The sequence below is a fragment of the Diuraphis noxia genome, unplaced genomic scaffold, assembly GCF_037042655.1.
Source record: "Diuraphis noxia isolate RWA-SAM2 unplaced genomic scaffold, SU_Dnox_SAM2 contig0003, whole genome shotgun sequence".
In the NCBI taxonomy this organism is placed as follows: Eukaryota; Metazoa; Arthropoda; class Insecta; order Hemiptera; family Aphididae; genus Diuraphis; species Diuraphis noxia.
The window spans coordinates 80,136,191-80,156,873 of NW_028301713.1; the positions used below are offsets into that span (position 1 = coordinate 80,136,191).

Sequence of the window (20,683 nt, forward strand, 5' to 3'; positions counted from 1 at the left end):
AAATAAAATATTTGTTTCAAAATAGAATATCTGACAATATTTAAATATAATATATCCTAGACTGACAAATCGTCTCCGTTCAGAATCGTTTTTCGTAGACAATGATACCTATCATCGCATTCAAATTTAATCTCATCCATTACAGTAACCTACTGTACAGCAGAACGATATCCACGACTTACCCGCTTTTTTTATCGTCATATTATTTTAAATTAGATATTTTGTGCGCCTATTAACTATGTTATCGGTGTCCAGTGGCCACCCATGGTATACCGTACAAATCCTACCTATAAAAAATATATGTTCATAATAAATATCATTATTAAAATATAGATACCTATTCCCTACATGGCGTTCACAAATCACAGATTTTTTCAACTAAACTCTATTCAGTTTAAGTTGACCCACTCGCCAGACGAAAACTGGTTTTGGTCGCGCATGTCTCGCAGCGCTAGTGTCCAATGTCGCATTACCACCTGGTGAATATGACACTATACACCGTGTGTTATATTAACACAACGTTTTTGCTACTCCGCGCGTACACGTATATTCCTGTACACTCCGCTGATTCGTTTGAACATTTTATTGAAACCTAATTTTTATTTTTATCTACAATTTATTTGTAACAATGGATAATAGTGGCAACACAGAGACTGCAGGCCCGTCAGTCAAATTATTTCCATCACCAATAAAAAAAAATAAACGAGGAAAAGTGAGTATTATGCAAAATATATTTAAGAATTAGATGTTAAGTCCTAGTTTTTATTCATTTTTTTCATTTATTTCTTTTGTTTAACTTATACAACATGTTTTTCCAATATATTTCCTGAACTATTGGTACATTTATATACATATTTACATATTTAAAAAATAAAAATATTTTGTTTTTTAGATAATTAGTTCTTCCGAACGTTTAAGGATTATAAACATGTACAAGGCAAATTTGGAGGAAGATCCCAACATGTCCATGAGGAGTATGAGACAGATCATTTCAAAAAATATGGGAATTAGCGAGTCAACTGTGCACAGGACAATTAATGTATACAAGGAGACAAGTACAGTGACTTCTCCGAAACGCAAAAGGGTAAGAGAAAATGTTTTCCATTTATACGATGACTTTTCGAGAAACGCAGTCCGTAGACATGTCCATAATATTTGGTTTCGACGTGAAATTCCAACCATCGATAAAATACATAAAGAAGTTTCTGATGACAAAAGTTTACCGGCTATATCGCGAACTAGTTTGTTCAAACTTATTAAAGATCTGGATTTCCGTTATTGTAAGCGCAGTCGTAATAGTGCTCTAACTGAAAAAAACGAAATCGTTGTATGGCGTAGACGACATTTACGGGCAATACGAGAATACCGAGAACAGGGTCGTCACATTTATTATTTAGACGAGACATGGGTAAATGCTGGCGAATGCCTTATTGTTCTACACATCGGTTCCGAAGATGGATTTGTTCCCGGTGGGTTGTTATGTTTTGAATCGAAAAAAAATTCACGGGATTATCATGATGAGATGAACGGTCAGACATTTTATGATTGGATGGAAAACATTTTACCTCAACTGCGAGACAACTGTGTTATAGTGATGGACAACGCGCCGTATCACTCGGTAAAGAAAGACAAATCACCGACATCGTCTACAAGGAAGGCCGATATAATAAAATGGTTAGAAGATAAAGGCGAGGTCGTTGATTATACCATGGTTATCCCAGAATTATTGGAAATTGTTAAAAGAATCAAGCCACTTCATAACAAGTATGTGATAGACGAACTCGCCAAAGCTAGTAATAAAACAATTTTGAGACTACCTCCTTACCACTGCGAGCTCAATCCCATTGAACTCGCGTGGTCATCTATTAAGAATCACGTAAAAATGAATAATAGTACTTTTAAATTACCAGATGTAAAAAATTTATTATTAGAGGGTATAGAACGAGTAGATCAAGTAATGTGGAAAAACTTTATACAGCATACAATAAAAGAAGAAAAAAAATTTTGGGAAATAGACAATATTGTAGACGAAGTGTTGGCAGCGGAAACATCAAATTTGACATTGACAATTACCGGTGACACATCGTCAGATTCTGAGTCCGAGTCTGACTAAAATCACATAATCAGTAAATATATGCCGATGTTTTAAAATTGAAAAAAAATGAATGTAAATATGACGATGTTTTAAAATTGTATAAAATGTATGTAAATATGACGATGTTTTAAAAATTGTATAAAATGTATGTAAATATTGCGATGTTTTAAAATTGTATAAAATGTGTATACTTAAGAATAATACTACAGATATTATGAAAAATAAATACATAAAAGATAAAAGCAAGACATTCTTTTTAATACTCTGTATACAATGTCGTATGCCTGGCGGTGGCTGTCGACTCCAATCGTAAACGATGATCGGCGACGGCAGCGACCAATCACGGAACACCATTCACCGACCAGGGGGGTCAGACTGTTTCGGCGGCTCAGTATGCATGCGCGAAAGCGGGTCAACTTAAACTGAATGGAGTTTAGTAAGATTGTAATAAAAATTGTTGATTCGAGATTGAATTATTGAAGAAATACTTACTCAATTATTTATATTATTTTAAAATCATAATGAAGTTATTAATAGTAAATTAGGATAGGTACATGCAAAAAATGTAGGCAATGGTATTATACAGGAAAATGGCATAAAAAAATACGAATTCATAAATCATAATAGATTGTAAAAAATTTAACAACAAAATTATAAAAAAATCTTCTATAAAAGATTAATAGGTACTATAGTCTGACTACTGTACTCATTTTATTAAAGTATACAAAACAGTGCTATCTATGAGAAAAATTCTTATTATTTTTTATCAATCCATCTTGGTTAAATATGGTTATGTTGTGGTTATATTATTATCTATATCAGCTGTGGTCAAAAAGTTTAAAAAAACAATTGATGTCAAAAAAGTGGTTACCAAGTTTTTAATGATGGAAACACTTATCACTTATCAGGCAGAATGATAAATAACAAATATTATACTACCTATTATTATATTATAAACATTACTCAGGAGTCAGAAGGCAAAATTGAAAATTCAGAAATAACTAAATAAATCACTGAAGTTTCACAATTTATAATAATGTATTGAACAATGAACTATCAAGTAAAAAATTAAATTGTTATATTTTCAAGCTGATTGACTTTACCCAATAAACTTATGTAATTCCAAAAAAAAAAAAAAAACAAAAAAGTTTTTCAGTAATATTAATTTTGATTCATGCTCATTGAGCGTGTCATATTTAATAAGGATAAGACAATGCACATTCCACATATTTTGTTATTTATATCTGTTTGCAGACTGGCATTGGGTAAGACATAATTATTCAATGTAATCTTTATAAAAGAATAAATGTTGAAAAATATATTACAGCTGAATTTGAGGAAAATGTACACATTGACGATAGTAAATTTGGACCGTTGGAACAACCAGATTCTCCAAAAAATGTTTCAATTGCACCGCAAGTAACAGACTTTACTGATATCCTAGCAATAAGTAATGCCATTAAAAGCTTTCAGGTATGATTTTTACTATCAAGATATAAAATATAAACTATTAATTGATTTTACATATAAATTATTTAGAAAAAAATGGAAGAAGAACATAATTACTTGCCAACTATGCAAGCATATTTAACTACAAGTACTGCTAGTAATGGTGGGAAAGAATTTAAATTAAGTACATTTTTATCGTCAGTTCTATATGCTGAAATTGTCACTGACAATACAAATACTAGTCAACCATCCATTAATGAACCATTGGCTAATGTTACTGCTGCTAACAATTCAAGAATTGTAAATTGTACTACACTTACACATTTAAATCAAACAGAAATTTCAGTTGAGGTAATATTTTCTAGATTTAATACTGTTGTTAAATAATAATAATGATAGCTAGGTGACACCTACCTATACAAGTGCTCGTTTAATATTAAAAATAAATCAAATTTTGAAACCAAATCCAAAATATTCAAAATCAAAATAATTAAAACACAAATATTCAATGCAAATCAAAATTTGTTGAGATAATTAATAAATATTTTTAGAAGAAAGGAATCATTTTTTTTATATATTTGAGTTGAAGTTTTGATTTAGAGTTCTTTTTTTTTTTTTTGTGCATAGGGATAGTGTTTTTATGAGCAAATTATTTACATATTTATCATTGTAATTTTTAGTTTTAAATTATGTCTTCATCCCTACCTATAATTATGCAACTGAATATAAATTATAAATTTAATGTTATAAATACAATTTACTTAGTGGTTACAAATTAATTACTTAGTCAACAGTATTATGTTATTAATCTAGAGTCTAAATATAAGACATTCATGAAAATATGGTACATGTTTGTTAATGCCCAGTCAGTACACAGTATAAAATTTATGTCCCCGATATTCTTGTTTGTAATCGTCCCATCATAAATAAAATATATTTTACAAAATGTTACCGAATTTCTTGGGCTGGGCCCAGTAGTATATGAAATGGATAATTGTGGGTGTTGGTATTCTAAAACCAGTTAGCTAATTATCAACTCTCAATCCCCTTTCCTTCCGGCAATTTATTTATTGACACCACCTTCGCGATCCCTTAACAAACATTATATATTTATATGGCCAATTTTCATTCATTTCACTAACTTTAATTACATTATTATTTTGTAAAAATATAATTCCAGAATTATTGTTAATTACAACTGTAAATAATTCACTAAAATTTGACAGGTTAGGTTAAATAGTTGTGTGAACAATAATTACACATTAACTATACAGCAGGACAATAACTAATAAGAGTGGTGGGGAGATCAATTTTGTACGGTGTAGTGGCATAGCTATATCAAACCAGAACCAAAATAATTTTTTTGAATATTAATTAAAATATTTATGTATGGCGGATTACATTTTTTAGTTATTCTTTAGGTTGTTAATTCATCACGACTTGGATATGTCTTAAAATATGATCCTGAAGTAACTAATCGCCGTGAATCTGGTGTCTGTTCATTAGTGTTATTTTATGCTAGATCATGTCAATTCAGCACTTTAGCTGCACCTCACTTCAATGTACTTCCAAGAATATTTCCTCAAATTAAAATGGTAGCTTTTAATGCTATATCTGAACAAAGGTAAATAATAAAAATATAAATGTAAATTTATTTGAAATCTATAATAATTATTTAAATTTAAAACTTTAATTTTTAGATTTAATACAATGTATGGTATAACTGGAGTCCCATCATTAGTTCTTTTTCATAATGGAAAACCTATTGCCAAATACAATGGTTCTGATTATTCACTTTATGAATTTACTAAGTTTGTTATTAGACATACAGGTATGCATAAACATTTTTATTTATTATTATTAAGTATTTAGTTTTTATTATTATAATGATTAATATAATATTTTGTAAAAATATATTTTTTATTATACATGCCTAATATCTATAGATACAATTAGAGAAAAAGGCCATAGTAAATTGTTTTCAAATATATGAGTGTATAATATATACAATTTTCAGTATCCTTAAAAAAACTCTATTCAATAACTTAAACTTTACTAAATCCTCTATTTTAAAATTTAGTTGTCTACGTATGGATCATTTATTGTTATTGGATCACATTTACAAACATGCATGTAGCCAGAAAATGTCTACAAGAGGAGGGGGGGGAGAGAATAATTACTGGCCCTTTTATCACTTCATATTATTTTGAATTTGGGGTGTGCTCGGCCTACTCTGCTGGCCCTCTGCTTGTCACATGCCTGTTCACAAAATTTCTTATTCTGCACTCTACGTTTATATAAGAGTATCTGTGATATTCCTTTATATCATGTATTTGGTTAATATTAATTATAATAATAATATTTACACCGGCATATTTTTAAACAATTAAATAATTTAAAATGTTTTAATACAAATATATATTATTCAACTTATTATTTTAATTAAAATCCATATTATGACATATACATTATTTACATACTTTTTGTATAATTGATAGTTTTATTTTGTTATAGGTATTAAAAAAAAAAAAAAAAATGTATACCTATGTTTTATTGTTTTTATATAGATCTGATTCCAAATGAAAAGGTGGAAATTTCTGTGACAGATTTTGTGAAGCCTGTCCCTGGATATGGGAATCGTGATTATGATTATTCTCTTTGGTTAGCATGGTTTGTAATTATATTCTGGACTCTAGTTTATGTTAGGACTATGCATTTCTGGAGAAAATTTGTTGAAGACATAAAAAACATATGGCGTGAAGCTGAAGCACAGCATGAACATGCAGATTAAATTAATGTAAATATTTTGTATACAGTGTTATTATTTTATTATTTTTTAAATTTTTCTTGCTGTTTTTATGTTTTAGAGCAATAATAATGCATATGTATATAATTTTAAGTAATATGAAAATAAATGATACTTTTTATGATATCAATTCTCAAGTATTATTCATTCATCTAGTTTGGGAACCATTTGATCAGTGTATTTATAGTGTCTTCAAAAATAGATAATAGTACTATAATGCTGTGCGGGGGGATATATTTGTTGCACATTACTTATGAAACACTAAATCAGAAGTCAGTGTGAACATCAAACATGGCGAAGTCTGATGCAATAATTTTTAAATATTTGGAAATTAATAGTCAATGTGCAGTTTGTGGCATTAGTGCAAGTAGTAAATGTGCAGCATGCACATTGGTTGTATATTGTTCAAAGGAACATCAAAAAGCTCATTGGAAACAACATAAAAATGAATGTATAGCTTATGAGGTATTTAAATTTATTGATATTTAAAAACAATATATTTATGTTTTTTTTTTTTTAGTTACATATAGATTCTATTGTAGGTCGTCATCTGATAGCTAAACGTATTATTAATCCATCTGAAATTATAATTCAAGAAGAACCATTAGTTATAGGTCCTAAGTTTCCAACTTCAGAACCAATATGCATTAAATGCTTACAACGTTTGAAAAGATCAGAGTCTGTAGTTGAGTCTTTGTGTGAAAAGTGTTTATGGCCCATTTGTGGTACAGGATGTGCAACATCAATCAATCAAAATACTCACGAAAATGAATGTAAAGTGTTAGTTAAAGGATCAGAAAAAATCGCCAAAAATAATGATTACATGTATGATGCTATTACTCCTTTAAAATGTCTATTATTACAATTCACAAATAAAAACAAATGGAATTGTCTAATGGAATTAGAGAGTCACATGGAATACAGAGGCCCAGAATCAGAAGTATACGAGTAAGTAGTATACATAATAAAAAAATGTTAAAAACTTTTAGTTTTCAAAATAACATAGTATTCAAATAATTAATATTATTTAGGGAGATCAATTCAGTATATAATTATTTAAAAAATAATTATTTGAGTGGAGAAGAATTTGATACTTCGTCAGACCTTATACACAAAATTTGTGGTATTTTAGACATAAATGCTTTAGACGTTCTAGTAGCCGGATTAGAGTTAACTGCTATATACCCTACAGTAAGCAAACTAGAACACAACTGTTTACCAAACACTGGCATATCATTTGATAAATGTGGACGTATTTATGTTTACGCTTCTCGTAAAATTGCCAAGTAAGAACATTTAAATTTAAATTAAAAAAACTAAAATAGTGAAATATTTATACATATGAATTAATGAAAGAGGTGAACATATAACTACCATGTACACTAACGCGTTATGGGGAACCCGAGAACGAAGAGCTCATCTTTTGTCAACAAAATATTTTAAATGTAATTGTAAAAGATGTTCCGATGCTACAGAACTGGGTACTAATTTTAGTACTATTGTATGTAACGTAAGTTTTATATTTTAACTCTACTTACTAATCAATGTACTGGCTTAATAAATATATATTATTTTGATATTTGATAAACATATTATATTAATAATAATGTATGCAATGTTTAATAATTTGGATATTTTATAGGTGAAAGATTTTTGTAAAGGAAATCTCACTCCAATACATCCTTTAGATGATTTCAGTGAATGGGAGTGTGATAGGTGTCCGACAACTATTTCATCAGATAAAATTGATGCAATTTTAATAGGGTTAAATCACATTGTTGATAAAGCTCTTCAAGTATTAGTATATAATATTGAGTTAATTATTACCCAGTAACAACAAAATTATATTATTTTAATTTTAGAATCCAAGTATAAATTCACTAGAAGATGCTTTTTCAAAATTAAAAACACGTGTTCATTCAAATCATTACTTATGTTTTAATGTAAAACATACATTAATACAGCTATATGGTCATTCAATGGGTTACAAACATTCAATGCTAACTGATGATTTATTGAAAAGAAAAATTGGTATTAAATTATGAGTTTTAACAAAAAAATAAGAAATTCATTAATATTATTTTATAGAACTATGCAGAGACATGTTTTTCGTACTAAACATCATTGATCCATTATACACACGATTGAACATTTATACTTCAGTGATATTATATGAACTTCATTTGGCTTTGTTGGAATCAGCTGCAAGAATATCAGAAAATAAAGCAGAAAGTAAAGGAATGCTTAACGAAGCTAAAGTGTTATTATCTAAAGCATTAGATATACTTAAAAATGAACCAGAGGGATCTCCAGGTTTTAAGTTATTACAAGCTTACAAACCTAATATTACTACACTTAACTAGTAGAAAAATTAAAAATAAATTATAAAAATTATCTTTTATCCATAGAGAACTATAAATAAATTGTAGTAACAGTAGTCGGTCATAAGTGCTTGGCCGTAATTTTAATTTTTATATGATAATGAAGAATTGGTACAAATATAAGTAAAAAAAAATATAATTAAATCAAATTATTAAACTGTAAATTAGTAATTGTAGCTGTAGTAAAAATTAGAAATTCTAAAACTTGAGGGGCTGAAACCTTGCTAATCTGCTTCTGGTTATAATTGTAGTTGAGACTTGAGTATTATTATTATTTATGAGTTTTTAGTTATTACATATTTGTTATTATTATCTACATGTGGCGTAAATATATGATACATTTTTGTTAGATATAATTAAAATTAATTTTTAACCAATATTATAGTGTTAATAAAAATATTTTAACAGTAGTAATTGTATGTTTTAAATGTTATTTAATTATTTCAGAATTAATTTAAGTGCAACAATTGCACAATTAATCCCATGCACTCAACGTCTACTTCTCTGGATTATAAAAAAAGACAGAAATAAACTAATAATGTATCTAAAACTTTTCTCGGCATCCAATGGCGAACAAGTATTAAAGTACAGCAACTAGTAAACTTGTTGATACAATTGATTGTAGAATAGAATAGACATTCTATAATCAATGTTGATACCCATAGATTCTTGAAAACATACAATTTTTTACCTGTAAAAACCAAGAATTTAATAACCACAAGACAAATTATAATGTAAAACATTTCAAAGATATTATTTTTATCATTGTTTGAAATTAGTGTTAAACATAAACTTATTAATTATAATAATAATAAAGTATATTGTGTACAGTTTTAATGTTGTGAATTGTAAGTTGGTATATGCTAGGTAACCAAATGATTTAAAGTATTTCCTAGTATCAGGCATCAGCTTTTGATAGTTGGTACCAATTAAACTGTGTAGCCATGACGTAGGTACCTACACATTTTTGTAAATTAATAAATTGTTTTAATTTTGGAATCATTAATATTACCTACCCTACGATAACTCTTGAGGCGCCCTTGTCCCCAAAAGCCGTGATGATATGGCAACGTACAGCTTAATGCTTAAATACCCCTAACGCCTATAAGTGACAGACCACAAACCTGCACATGTCTAAATTAATACAATCATAATACCTATATAGTTATTATAATAATATATAATAAAAATAATATAAATTATTATAATTATAATAATAAGCCATTTGGTAATTATTATAGGTATTTAGGCACACCATTTTCTTAGGTTATGAATGTTATGATGACTTACGGCCGTTAAAAATCTAACACACCGATACTGCCTGCTTATATTTGCATACTGCCTAGCTATTTGTATAGGTACCTGTGATACTACCTACATACATTTTGAAGATGTTTTTCTATGTTCCGAAATTGTCCTAGTTTTCAATACTTTCTGGAATCTCCTACAGCATCTAAAGCTAATTTCGCTTCATCTATGGAAAGTTCCATTGTTATTTTTCTAATTAATTTACAAATAGTTGGATGCTTATATAATTATATCCACAGAGTTTTATACATACAGGCATCTTATACATTACACACTAAAATACAAACAGCTGCAGAACAGTAATAATAATATAGGTACTTTCCTACTCTTAAACCAATATTATTAAGTAGCTAGGTAGGTATATTAAATATAATATTACCTAGTGGCTAGTAATTATAAATAATTATAACTGAATTTATGGTTTTTCATGGTCTTACTCTCTTACTAGGTTTTAAATTTAAAATTTAAACGCTTGTATTTTTTTAAATGAAATTTAAAAAAAAAAGTCATGGAAAGATCGCATAATTTCATGGAACATTAAATTAATCGATACTATTATCGACTGTAAGCCATTACGCGTGCGCATTTGTAATTTTTTTATTTTCATATCGTCCATCGCCTGTGTCCTGTGTCCTGTGTGCCGTTTGTGTGTATATGTGTACGTGCGTATGAGTGTGTTTTGTTTACAATATACATAATACATTTTTTTTTAATTATTATTAAATGCATACAAGATCGTTGATCACCTACTCGGCCACCAGTCGAGTACCTTCACTAATATTTTTGAAGTTTCGAAATTAATTATCTCGTTTCGCAATTTGCAGTAAGATTTCCCCAAGCCCAGTAAAATGCGTCTGATGCCTATTTCAGATATATCGTCGTTGGTTCCTGTGCGTTGAAATAAAGAAAAAACGGTTGGAGTTGATCAGATGCATCCAGTAGTTGATTACGCCTACGACGCTTAACATGCAGGTACATCAATATTTATTGCATGACAAAATACAGTAATGGAAACTATTTTTCAAATTCAACCTACACTATGCCATAATATATATATATATATATATATCAATACTATTGAAATATGTCCCTTAAATATTGACTATCAGGCAGTCAATTGCCTGGCTTTGTACTGTTCCAGAACATTTTCATTACCTACCAAATAAATTAATTGATATTGGTCATTTATAGTGATGGGTGATATTGGGTTTTTACAAAAATTTTAATAACAATTTTGCATCTTTCCGATGTGACCACTAGAAACGGTATTTTTCAATATTTTTATGTTATGCTTGGATTTTTATATTACCTAATACTAGATTACTCTTATGTATAAAGTATACCTACTTAGATTAAACATTTCAACAATGCATTATATTATGTATACATTCATTTGCATCATATATTTGTATTTAGATATTAACAGGGCTTGAGACTTCTAGCATTTGTATATTTATTTATAATAATATGTTAAAATATAATAGAGTAAGCTACAAATCCGTTTCCTACTAAAACAAATGCAGCTTTAAAAGTTTTTAGTGCATATTTTTGCATATTTTAGGATTTTTACATTTTTTCTGCTATTTTTATAAGTATCGTGCTATTTTTTGCATATAATTTGTTAATTTGAAAAAAAATGAAGTAATTTTGTGGTTTATACTTAGTGAGCGGCTAAATTCCTACTTTACAAAAGTAAAATGTTAAAACGTATAAAGCCACGGTTACATAATGACTTCAGTGCAGACGCCAATTATTTTTTAGAATTAGATTAAAAATAAATATTATTAGAATTAATGAAAATAATTTTTTTTAAATGTTTTTTAGAGCATATTTAATTTTTTTATTGGGCATATTATAGGGCATATATTACCGTTTTTTAGTGTAGAAGTCTCGAGCCCTGGATATTAATAATCAAGTTTTTTTATATAGGTGACTAAATGTTTTATATATTTATTAAAAATATAATTGATTAGTCAGACGATTTATATATCGGTATTGAGTTATCACCAGAACACATTTTTTATCAGAATAATCTATTACAATAATATAAAGATTATTTATTTATACTTAATACAATTAAAGATTTATTTCAAGTACATTATACATTTATGCTTCTAATGTGTCTACTTAGTGTCTTAGTACTCTAGTCTCCAATTATATTCAATAAATACTAATGTTTTGATGTATAACTAATTTTCGGTGTATAATTATATGCATTTACTGATACAAAATATGTTGCAAGTTTTCTATAAATCATGGTCTTAAGCTATTATCATCAATATCATACATTTACAATGTCAGATCAGGTTTGACATTTATTTGTTCTTATTATTCTATGTTAGATGCCTTTATCGTATATATCTAATTAGTTATTTTTTTATTTTTTTATTTTGTTGTTCTAGAGCACTGCAAAAGGTCCTAGGTCTTACATGAAGTCATATGGCCGTGCAAAGTACTCCAATAATCCGAATAGTGTTGTACAAACAGCCATAAATTTTGATAAGCTTTTGTGTGAAAACACTAATAGGCCTACAGCGGCCAAATCTTCAGGTACTGTTGGCAAATGGGGTGTTACTTCATTTACTTCAATTAGAAGTACTAATTTTGTCACAGGTAATACAAATACAGGTAATACTATAAATTTATTTTGGTTTTAAATAATTAATAATAAACATTTTTAATTAAATAATTTATATTTTTTAAGGAAAACCTGAAGAAACATCAGGATCTCGATTTAGTGTAGGAAAGAAAAGACAACATCAAGAAGCTAGTCCTGCTCCTAAAATTGTTATACCAGAACCTACTTTAAATGTAGTAAGACCTAAGAAATTTTTTAAAAGCCGCAATGCTGATTCTAATAGATCTGACAGAAAATATGGTGGATCAGAAGTGACAAAGAAAACCAAAACAGTTATTCAAAAAACCCCAGAATCTTCTCCTGAAAAAGAAGACCGAAGTCCAGAATCAAAAGAATTGTCTTTTACATCATTAACACCGACTAAAGACCCGAGTAAGCCACCTATCGTTCTTCGAATATTTAAAGGTAAATCACAGTTAGTGAATGAGCCTAATTCTATTCAAAAACCTCTTCAAGCAATTGAAGTACCAGAAAGTAATGATCAAATTACCCCTACTATAACTACAAGAAGTCTTCGGAGACGAAACCCACAAACTACATATACTGAGCCAGAAACTGAAGAATCTCCTCCAATTATTGATATACCTAAAAAGAGACGTCAAGATAGGGCTAAATTCACAGTTCCCACTTTAAAAATTAATATATCTAAACATACTGTTATTAATCAAGATGATGAATTGAAATATGAAATAAATGAGAAAGAAACAACTAACATGAATATTGATAAATCTAAAATAGAACAATTAGAAAATGATCGCAATAAGTTATTGGCTGTATTAGAGGGTAGTGATGATTCTTTATCTAGCCCTAAAATGGATATTCCAGAAGAAAATGAAGAAGAAAAACTCGATGCAACTGATGATTTATTAAAACAACTTGAAGTGCAATTCACACCTGATAAAGAAACTTCTAGTAAGAAAATTGAGAAGAAAAAAGAAGATGTCAAGGTCCAGTCTGATATTCCTTCTTCAAAACATCGAGGAGTATTTGTAGAAACTGAACCAATTAAGATTGATGAAGATGAAGTAACAGAAAAAATGGTAGTAGACCCGCCAGAAACAGTAATACCAGCAAAGAAAAGTATTTTTAAATCTAGGAATGAGAGAAATAAGAAAGGTATGTTTCTTTATAAACATTCATGGGTTGATAAGGATAAAAAAATTGATGAAGAAAAGAAAGAAGAATCTACTCCAAGTACAAGTCCTGGTAGTTTTGAACAAAAACCTCTACTAAGAATTACAAAATCAACTGATGTATTTGATGATGATTTTGATTCAGTTACAAGTATTAAATGTGACAAAAAAGAAAAAGGAGTAAGTTTAATTATTACACAGGTTGATTTTTTTAATGTTAGATTAATTTTTAATATTTATCATTTCTACAACTTAATATTTTTTATCATTATATTTGTATTACAAGTTTTTATGTTTTTAAATGACAACTCAGAATTTTAATTTCATATTTCAAAATATAATATTTTTCATGGTGCTGTTTTTTGATATAAAAATAAAATTTCGTAAGATTGGATTATTAACTGTAACTTGAAAGTTACACTTCACTCATCAAAAATTTAAAAAATAATAAATTGAATCCAAAACTATTTGATTGAAATATAAAAATTATGGCATGATTCAAAAAAGTAAAAACTTTGAAAATTTCATTTTTAATGTCTTCAATTATAAAAAAAATAATATTCAAAAATGTTAATTGTTTTTGAAATAATGAGTGTCTTACTCTAAACAATTATCCTGTATATGATATCTTGTATTAGTTTTAGAATTTGTGCAAAGCAAGGAACATATTGGTTTTTTGAAAATATTCTTTTTTATTGAACATTATTTTGTCAGAATAGATTTTCTTGATACAGTGAAAACTCTCTATAACGAAACTCGTTACAACGAAAAACTCTATATTACGTAAATAACGTTAAGTTAACTTATAATGGTTGGTTTGATTTAAAACCTATTAATTACTCTCTATTACAAAAACTCTCAATAACGAAAGAAATCACATGGTCCCTTCAGATTTGTTATAGAGAGTTTTCACTGTATTTTCAATTAATGAACCCACCCTATTGGTTAATTTTGAATTCAGTTTAGTTTGTTATTTAAAGTAGCCAGTTTTTGATATTTCAAGAGTTTATTTAGAAATGTAGAAAATTGACAAAATTAAAAATGTTGAAAAAATGAAATTTTTGAATTAAACTTCTTTCTGCATTATTTTCTTAATATAATGACTTAAAGCCTATAGATTGTTTTTAAGTACCAATTATAATAATTATAATTTAAATCAATTTAAAGCTACAGGATCTTTTATTTGCTTGAAAACGTATCTGTATAAACAGAAATTAATCAATAAAATGAAAACATATTTTCTCCAGACTTAGAAAATGGCCTTAAAAAAATAATGGTATTACCTTATTGCACTTTTTTTGATCTTTATTGAAAATATTTTTGTGGATATACCTTTTTAACTTAAAATATTGCTCTATTTAAAAATGTCCTAGTACCGATACCAAATATAGTTAGTAAATTTTATTATTAATCAGTATTGCAAAACAAATTTATGCTAAAGTAAAATTATTCAATAATGGTTTTACTACAAATTGAATAACATAAGTAGATTGTTTTACTTACCTACAAGTTATTTACTATTTTATTGGTTTTAAAGTTATATAAATATATTTGAAAGAAAAACATAATTTAAATATTGACGCAACCTTAATTATATTATAATGTTTTATTGATTGTATCATACAATTTAAATTATTAAATTTAAATATTTTTGCTCAGAAACCTCAATTTTTTTTTTTTTTTTTGGTTTAGTATTATACTGTGGTCCGAAATGTTAAAAAAGCTCACCAAATTCAAGAGTCTGGAGAATTTCAAGAGTTTAATGATGATGTTGAGTATATTTTAGATGCTTTACAACCAAACAACCCAATTGGAACTAGGTATACTAATTATTGGTATTAGCATTGATTATTAATACTAGTACTCACAGTGTTTTATTATTCTAGATGTCTATCTGCAATAACATTGGCCACTAAATGTATGACTCCAGCTTTCAGGATGCATGTTAAGGCACATGGAACAGTTGCTAAGATATTTCGTGCATTACAAGATGCTACTAAAGATCAAGTATTTATATTTTTTTTTTATTTTTTTAGATAATTTTAAGTAACTATGTCTTATTATTTTTTAGAGCTTAGGAATGTGTACAGCTACCGTTATGTTTGTTTTAAGTCAAGATCGTTTAAATATGGATTTAGACCGTGATTGTCTTGAACTTATGTTAAATTTATTGGAGAATGATACGAGTCATGATCAAGCTCTTGATGATTGTGGTCTTACTGATCATCAATTACAAAAGACACGTGAACGAGTTATTCAGTTGTGTTCTGAGATTAAATCTCAAGGAGCTGCTAAATACTTAAACACAGATAACATCACTGTAGGACAATTAGCTATGGAGACTCTTTTAAGTCTTACTAGTGTTCGAGCTGGTGAGTGGTTTAAAGAAGAAATGCGACAGCTTGGAGGTCTTGATCATATTGTACGTACAGTTGTACAATGTTGTAATCATGTTGACTCGATGACAAATGTGTGGTCCTCAACATTACTCGATCGTATTAAAAAGGTGGATCGTTGTTTAAGGATACTTGAAAATGTAAGACATATGTTAGTTATTTTTGAGTAAGTTTTATTTCATTAAATGGTTATTATCTATTGTATTTCATTTTTTAGGTAACAATACAAAATGAAGAAAATAATGTGTATTTATTAGACTTTGAAAATGGAATTTTGATTGACACATTAGTTAGATTGTTTAAAGTATGTGATTATGAGATACCGTTATATCCAAGTTATGATGTAAATGACAAAGACTCAATAAGTGCAGTGTTACGAGAATGTCTAAGAGCTAATTTAAAAGTGCTTATAAATTTGTCACACGATTCCAATCAAATAAGTAAGTGTTAATATAAGTAATTAAATATTTGTGAGTTAAAAATAAATTTGAGTACTATACTATTGTTATGTTTACTACTAACTAGCTCATGGCTCAAAAATTGGACAAAAAGATGGAGTTATTGACACAACTTTGCATATTTTTCTTAAAGTTCCAGAATATGTCCCTCATGATGAAAAGTTTGATATAATGTTTTCGGTAATTATATAACATAGTGCTCATTTAATTATAATTGCATTTTGTCATATAAATTAAAATCATTTTTTAGACCTTAACATTGCTGATTAATCTAGTTGAGATCAATGTGGAAAATAGGAAACTTATAGCAGAAGCTAAAGCTCCTGATACTAGTGATATTCAAGACAGTAAGTTACATTTTTTTTAAATATAGTTTTTAAATACACATTATAAAATTGTGTTAGTAGCAAAAAAAACATTCGCAATCGAAGCACTAGTGAAAATGTTCTTCCAACAAGAAGAATTGGCTAAGACTGAGGAAAAAAAGACTGATGAAATATTAGATGGCGAGAACAAACAAACAGAAAAGCCAGCTAAAGACGCTCCATTAAAAGCACATACACAATATATTGAGGAGACAATTTCATTACGTAAGTATAATATAAATAATTATAGAGAAGTAATATAAAAATATGTATTTGATATTATATTATATTAATGTTATTGGCAAAAATGTAAATAAAAAATTTAAGAGGATGTGATACCCGTATGTGTTGTCTCCGTCTAACAAGTGAGTAACTTGCCAAATTTTATGCTCAGTAGAACACGTGTAGCCCTGTTGGTTTAAAATGTAGAGTAAATTAACCTCTAATAAAATTTAAATGCAAGATTATTATCTAGAAAACCTCATATGCTTTTATCATATTTTAATTTAATATCTAATATTCATAGCTTACTTTAAAATTAAAATATGATACAAAGCATATGAGGTTTTCTAGATAATATTCTTACCTTTAAATTTTATAAGAAGTCAATTCACTCTAAATTTTAAACAAACAGAACTACATGTGTTCTGCTAAATCTAAAAATACTTTTAAGACGGAGAAAAATCATGCAGTATGCAGATATCACGTCCTCTTAACGATAATGACTAGTCAATAACAATATTTCTGATCCAATTAGACACTACAGACTAGAAAATAATGGTTATGGCCATTATTTTCAGGCAATGAAAAAAAAAAAAACACATCATGGTAAAATCAATATATTCCTCGCTCCGCTCAGAATCTAAAAATATTAACCTTAGATTAATTTTATTACAATTTTGAAATGTAATTTAATTTAAAAAAAAAAAACTACCCCAATATTAGTCATTGATACTTGTCTATTAGTAATTAAATTACATTGTCATTTGTATTGCAAGATAATGTTACTTTAGAATATTAATTAGCAGTTAATAAGTAATGAATTTCATGCAATTGAGAAATGTGATTTTTTAAATTTCTTTTCCTAATTTATAGTCGTTGAAAAGGCGGGTCAAAATATGCAACACACAATGATTGCTTCATTTATTGCAATTTTACTTGGTTATATTACAATGGATAACAAGGTAATTATTTAAACTTTTAACAATTGCAGTAAAATAACTCTGTATATTTATTTATAGGAATACCTTGAATTTGTTGGTAAGCATTTACCAGATGGTCGGTTTACAGCTATGTTGGCTGTTTTGGATAAATATTTAAATTTCATGAAGCTTACTACTGCTGTAAGTTTAATTGGACAATTCATACTTAATTCCTGTTTATATGTAATTAAAGTGAAATATAAATTATTGATCTATTATATTATTATATTTTAGCCTGGCACCAAAGGAATAAAATCTGTTGAAATGATTATAAAGCATTTGACAAAATGTGAAAAACTACAAGCTGATGCATCTGATCTACCTAGCACTTCAGCATAACTAAATAGAGTGGTTATATTCTTTAGGACCAAGAATAGCATAATTTAATGTTTTAATATTTTTACTTATGAAACTTATCCTTTTATTTGCATATAAATGTATTAATTTTGTAATTTATTTGACTGTAAAGTATTATTTCTTTGTTGTAACAATAACGGATTAATACAATCTTTTCCTATTCTGTACGACTTCTTTTTTGTCGTGACATGTAATGTTTTTAATTTTTAATTGTCTCATTGAAAATAAATTTAATCCGTCTGTTATACCTAAGTAAATTTTGTAAGTTGTATTTTTAATTAATTTTTATGTACGGTTCTTGAATTTAGTGTTATAATACCATAGGAAGTAATATTACCTTTTTAAATTTATTATTAAATTCATAACATAAAACAATACACGTTGTATTTTCATGCTCCTATTGTTTATATTATTGTAATTATTATTTAAAAATGTTATGTTTAATATTATAATAATGGTATTAACTAAATAAATAGCCTTTTCTAATTTGTCATAAATTAATATATTAAACACATTTATAATATGAAAATTCAATTCTTAAAATTTAGTGTTCAGCTACTTCAAACACTAGCTAAATATGCCAGGTTTATTAATTTTAAACAGTTAATACATAATTAGAATAGATTCATTTGATAAATGTATGAAGTACATTTTGTCTAAGCTTCTTATTCTATTGAGCATTTCATATCTTGAAAATTGCTACATTTTAAAATATACGAATCTATAAATTCCAGAATGTCAAGAATCTTTAGTTAAATAACCCCTTAATAATGATAAGTTTTAACATAATTAATCGGTCAAGTTAAGAGGAAAAACATTACCAATGTATGTTAAAATTTTTCTGTAAATACTCCAATTATTTCATACTTTTTTCTTCCAATGATTGCTAAAAAAAAGTTATAATCTTTTGTTGGTTATAATATGATAGTTATGATTTAACTTACTCAAGTAGTCAATTTTAATTTTAAATGTCTTCAAACAATGATGAAAAAAACACTCATTATAAAATATATATTATTCTTTACATAAAATAATTTAGGCAATTTATTTTTAGGAATAACAAATTAAATTTGTTTTTTTTATCAATTCTATGTTATCTTATGGTATTGAGTGTTTATCTTAGGCATTTAAAAATATTTTATCTGAATATTATTGTATTGTCTTAGCTCTGAGGACTTTCTGTTATAATATATCAAAACTTTACAACAATACTTAAGTTACTTGATTTTTAATGAATATGTCCTATATCCTATTATTTTTTAATATTTCATTTTGAAAAATATTTTTCATAGAAATAATCGATAACAAGAATTTCTCTTTCAAAATGATTACAGTAAGAAAAAGTACAGTTTTTCTTGATTTTTTAAAAATTTTATGAGAAAACATTTTACAATCTACATGTATTTTTCTATTGTATGATATTATGAAAATAGGTTTTAACTAAAATGTTTTAAAGAAATTTGTTTAAACACTTTTTAAGAAGAATACAACCATTAGTTGTTCATCAAACACCTATAAAACTAATCTATAAAAATAATCAATGCTTGTGAAAGTTGGAACAATAGGTTTTTTCATCCAGGTCGGAAATAAACATCCCAATTAAAAAAAAAAGTGTGAAAAATATTTGAGTAAGTAAATTTCAACATTATTTTAATCAAACATAAACATGAAACATTAAAATATCTGTAAAATTATAATATAATATATAATATGTATATATATTTATTATTTGTTATTATGAATGTATTAAGCAAATAGTAATTACGATTATCATTAATATTATATTTTATATATATTTTTAGCAATTTTTCAGTGATTTCCGGGGATTTATAGGTGTATTTTTAATTATCACTAGGAATTTTAGAAGGCGAGATGGAACTATGAATTCTGTGATTGGCTGTCTTGAAACGTAGCAGTGCAGTAGAACTTTTCTAGTATTTTAGAAAGATGTTAGAGCTGAGTGCACTATATAGTATATCTTTCTATTTTAATTTTTAGACTCACACGTAACATGTACCTAGAAAATGTACGTTCAGTAGAACTAATTTTGTGTTCTTAATTTAGAATATTAGAGTGAATTGACCTACTATAAAAC

The 20,683-nt window shown here is 27.3% G+C and overlaps 3 protein-coding genes across 8 annotated transcripts; all 3 read left to right on the forward strand.

The window, feature by feature from the left end:
• The first annotated feature begins 293 nt into the window (after positions 1-293).
• Positions 294-6,480, forward strand: bug (thioredoxin domain-containing protein bug). 2 transcript variants are annotated; one of them, XM_089224205.1, is made up of 6 exons: positions 3,046-3,360; positions 3,423-3,568; positions 3,635-3,895; positions 4,966-5,168; positions 5,245-5,375; positions 6,112-6,480. In XM_089224205.1, the coding sequence occupies exons 1-6, from the start codon at positions 3,270-3,272 to the stop codon at positions 6,333-6,335; spliced, it is 1,056 nt and encodes a 351-aa protein (XP_089080331.1). In that variant the 5' UTR covers positions 3,046-3,269; the 3' UTR covers positions 6,336-6,480. The 2 variants fall into 2 exon arrangements, 1 of the variants encoding a protein (XP_089080331.1); XR_016191092.1 differs by lacking the exons at positions 3,635-3,895; positions 4,966-5,168; positions 5,245-5,375; positions 6,112-6,480 and adding an exon at positions 294-712 and having other exon boundaries at positions 893-3,360.
• Positions 6,481-6,500: 20 nt separating this feature from the next.
• On the forward strand, positions 6,501-9,145 carry LOC107162687 (SET domain-containing protein SmydA-8-like). Of its 2 annotated transcripts, none has more exons than XM_089224203.1 (7): positions 6,501-6,815; positions 6,871-7,298; positions 7,382-7,636; positions 7,707-7,860; positions 7,993-8,151; positions 8,213-8,381; positions 8,439-9,145. In XM_089224203.1, exons 1-7 carry the CDS (start codon positions 6,642-6,644, stop codon positions 8,711-8,713), a joined length of 1,614 nt encoding a protein of 537 aa, XP_089080329.1. In that variant the 5' UTR covers positions 6,501-6,641; the 3' UTR covers positions 8,714-9,145. The 2 variants fall into 2 exon arrangements, with proteins under 2 accessions (XP_089080329.1, XP_015365182.2); XM_015509696.2 differs by having other exon boundaries at positions 7,993-8,145.
• Positions 9,146-10,665: 1,520 nt separating this feature from the next.
• Positions 10,666-18,963, forward strand: wapl (cohesin release factor wings apart-like). Of its 4 annotated transcripts, none has more exons than XM_015509704.2 (13): positions 10,666-11,011; positions 12,442-12,667; positions 12,744-13,990; positions 15,503-15,630; positions 15,697-15,817; positions 15,882-16,346; positions 16,424-16,646; positions 16,732-16,844; positions 16,915-17,011; positions 17,069-17,254; positions 18,125-18,213; positions 18,271-18,372; positions 18,466-18,963. In XM_015509704.2, exons 1-13 carry the CDS (start codon positions 11,006-11,008, stop codon positions 18,568-18,570), a joined length of 3,108 nt encoding a protein of 1,035 aa, XP_015365190.1. In that variant the 5' UTR covers positions 10,666-11,005; the 3' UTR covers positions 18,571-18,963. The 4 variants fall into 4 exon arrangements, with proteins under 4 accessions (XP_015365190.1, XP_089080332.1, XP_089080333.1 ...); XM_089224206.1 differs by lacking the exon at positions 10,666-11,011 and adding an exon at positions 12,319-12,345; XM_089224207.1 differs by lacking the exon at positions 10,666-11,011 and adding an exon at positions 12,319-12,345 and having other exon boundaries at positions 17,072-17,254.
• The last annotated feature ends 1,720 nt before the right edge of the window (positions 18,964-20,683 follow it).

What these genes read in the sequence shown, in the direction of transcription:
- bug (XM_089224205.1), top strand. Translation starts at nt 3,270, where the DNA reads ATGCTCATTGAGCGTGTCATATTTAATAAGGATAAGACAATGCACATT. An exon ending in TGTTTGCAGACTGGCATTGG is followed by an intron (nt 3,361 to 3,422) that starts GTAAGACATAAT and finishes AATATATTACAG; the next exon opens with CTGAATTTGAGGAAAATGTA. An exon ending in AAACAGAAATTTCAGTTGAG is followed by an intron (nt 3,896 to 4,965) that starts GTAATATTTTCT and finishes GTTATTCTTTAG; the next exon opens with GTTGTTAATTCATCACGACT.
- LOC107162687 (XM_089224203.1), top strand. Translation starts at nt 6,642, where the DNA reads ATGGCGAAGTCTGATGCAATAATTTTTAAATATTTGGAAATTAATAGT. An exon ending in GCTTCTCGTAAAATTGCCAA is followed by an intron (nt 7,637 to 7,706) that starts GTAAGAACATTT and finishes AATTAATGAAAG; the next exon opens with AGGTGAACATATAACTACCA. An exon ending in TTTATTGAAAAGAAAAATTG is followed by an intron (nt 8,382 to 8,438) that starts GTATTAAATTAT and finishes ATTATTTTATAG; the next exon opens with AACTATGCAGAGACATGTTT.
- wapl (XM_089224206.1), top strand. An exon ending in ACACGATTCCAATCAAATAA is followed by an intron (nt 16,647 to 16,731) that starts GTAAGTGTTAAT and finishes ACTACTAACTAG; the next exon opens with CTCATGGCTCAAAAATTGGA. An exon ending in ATATTACAATGGATAACAAG is followed by an intron (nt 18,214 to 18,270) that starts GTAATTATTTAA and finishes ATTTATTTATAG; the next exon opens with GAATACCTTGAATTTGTTGG.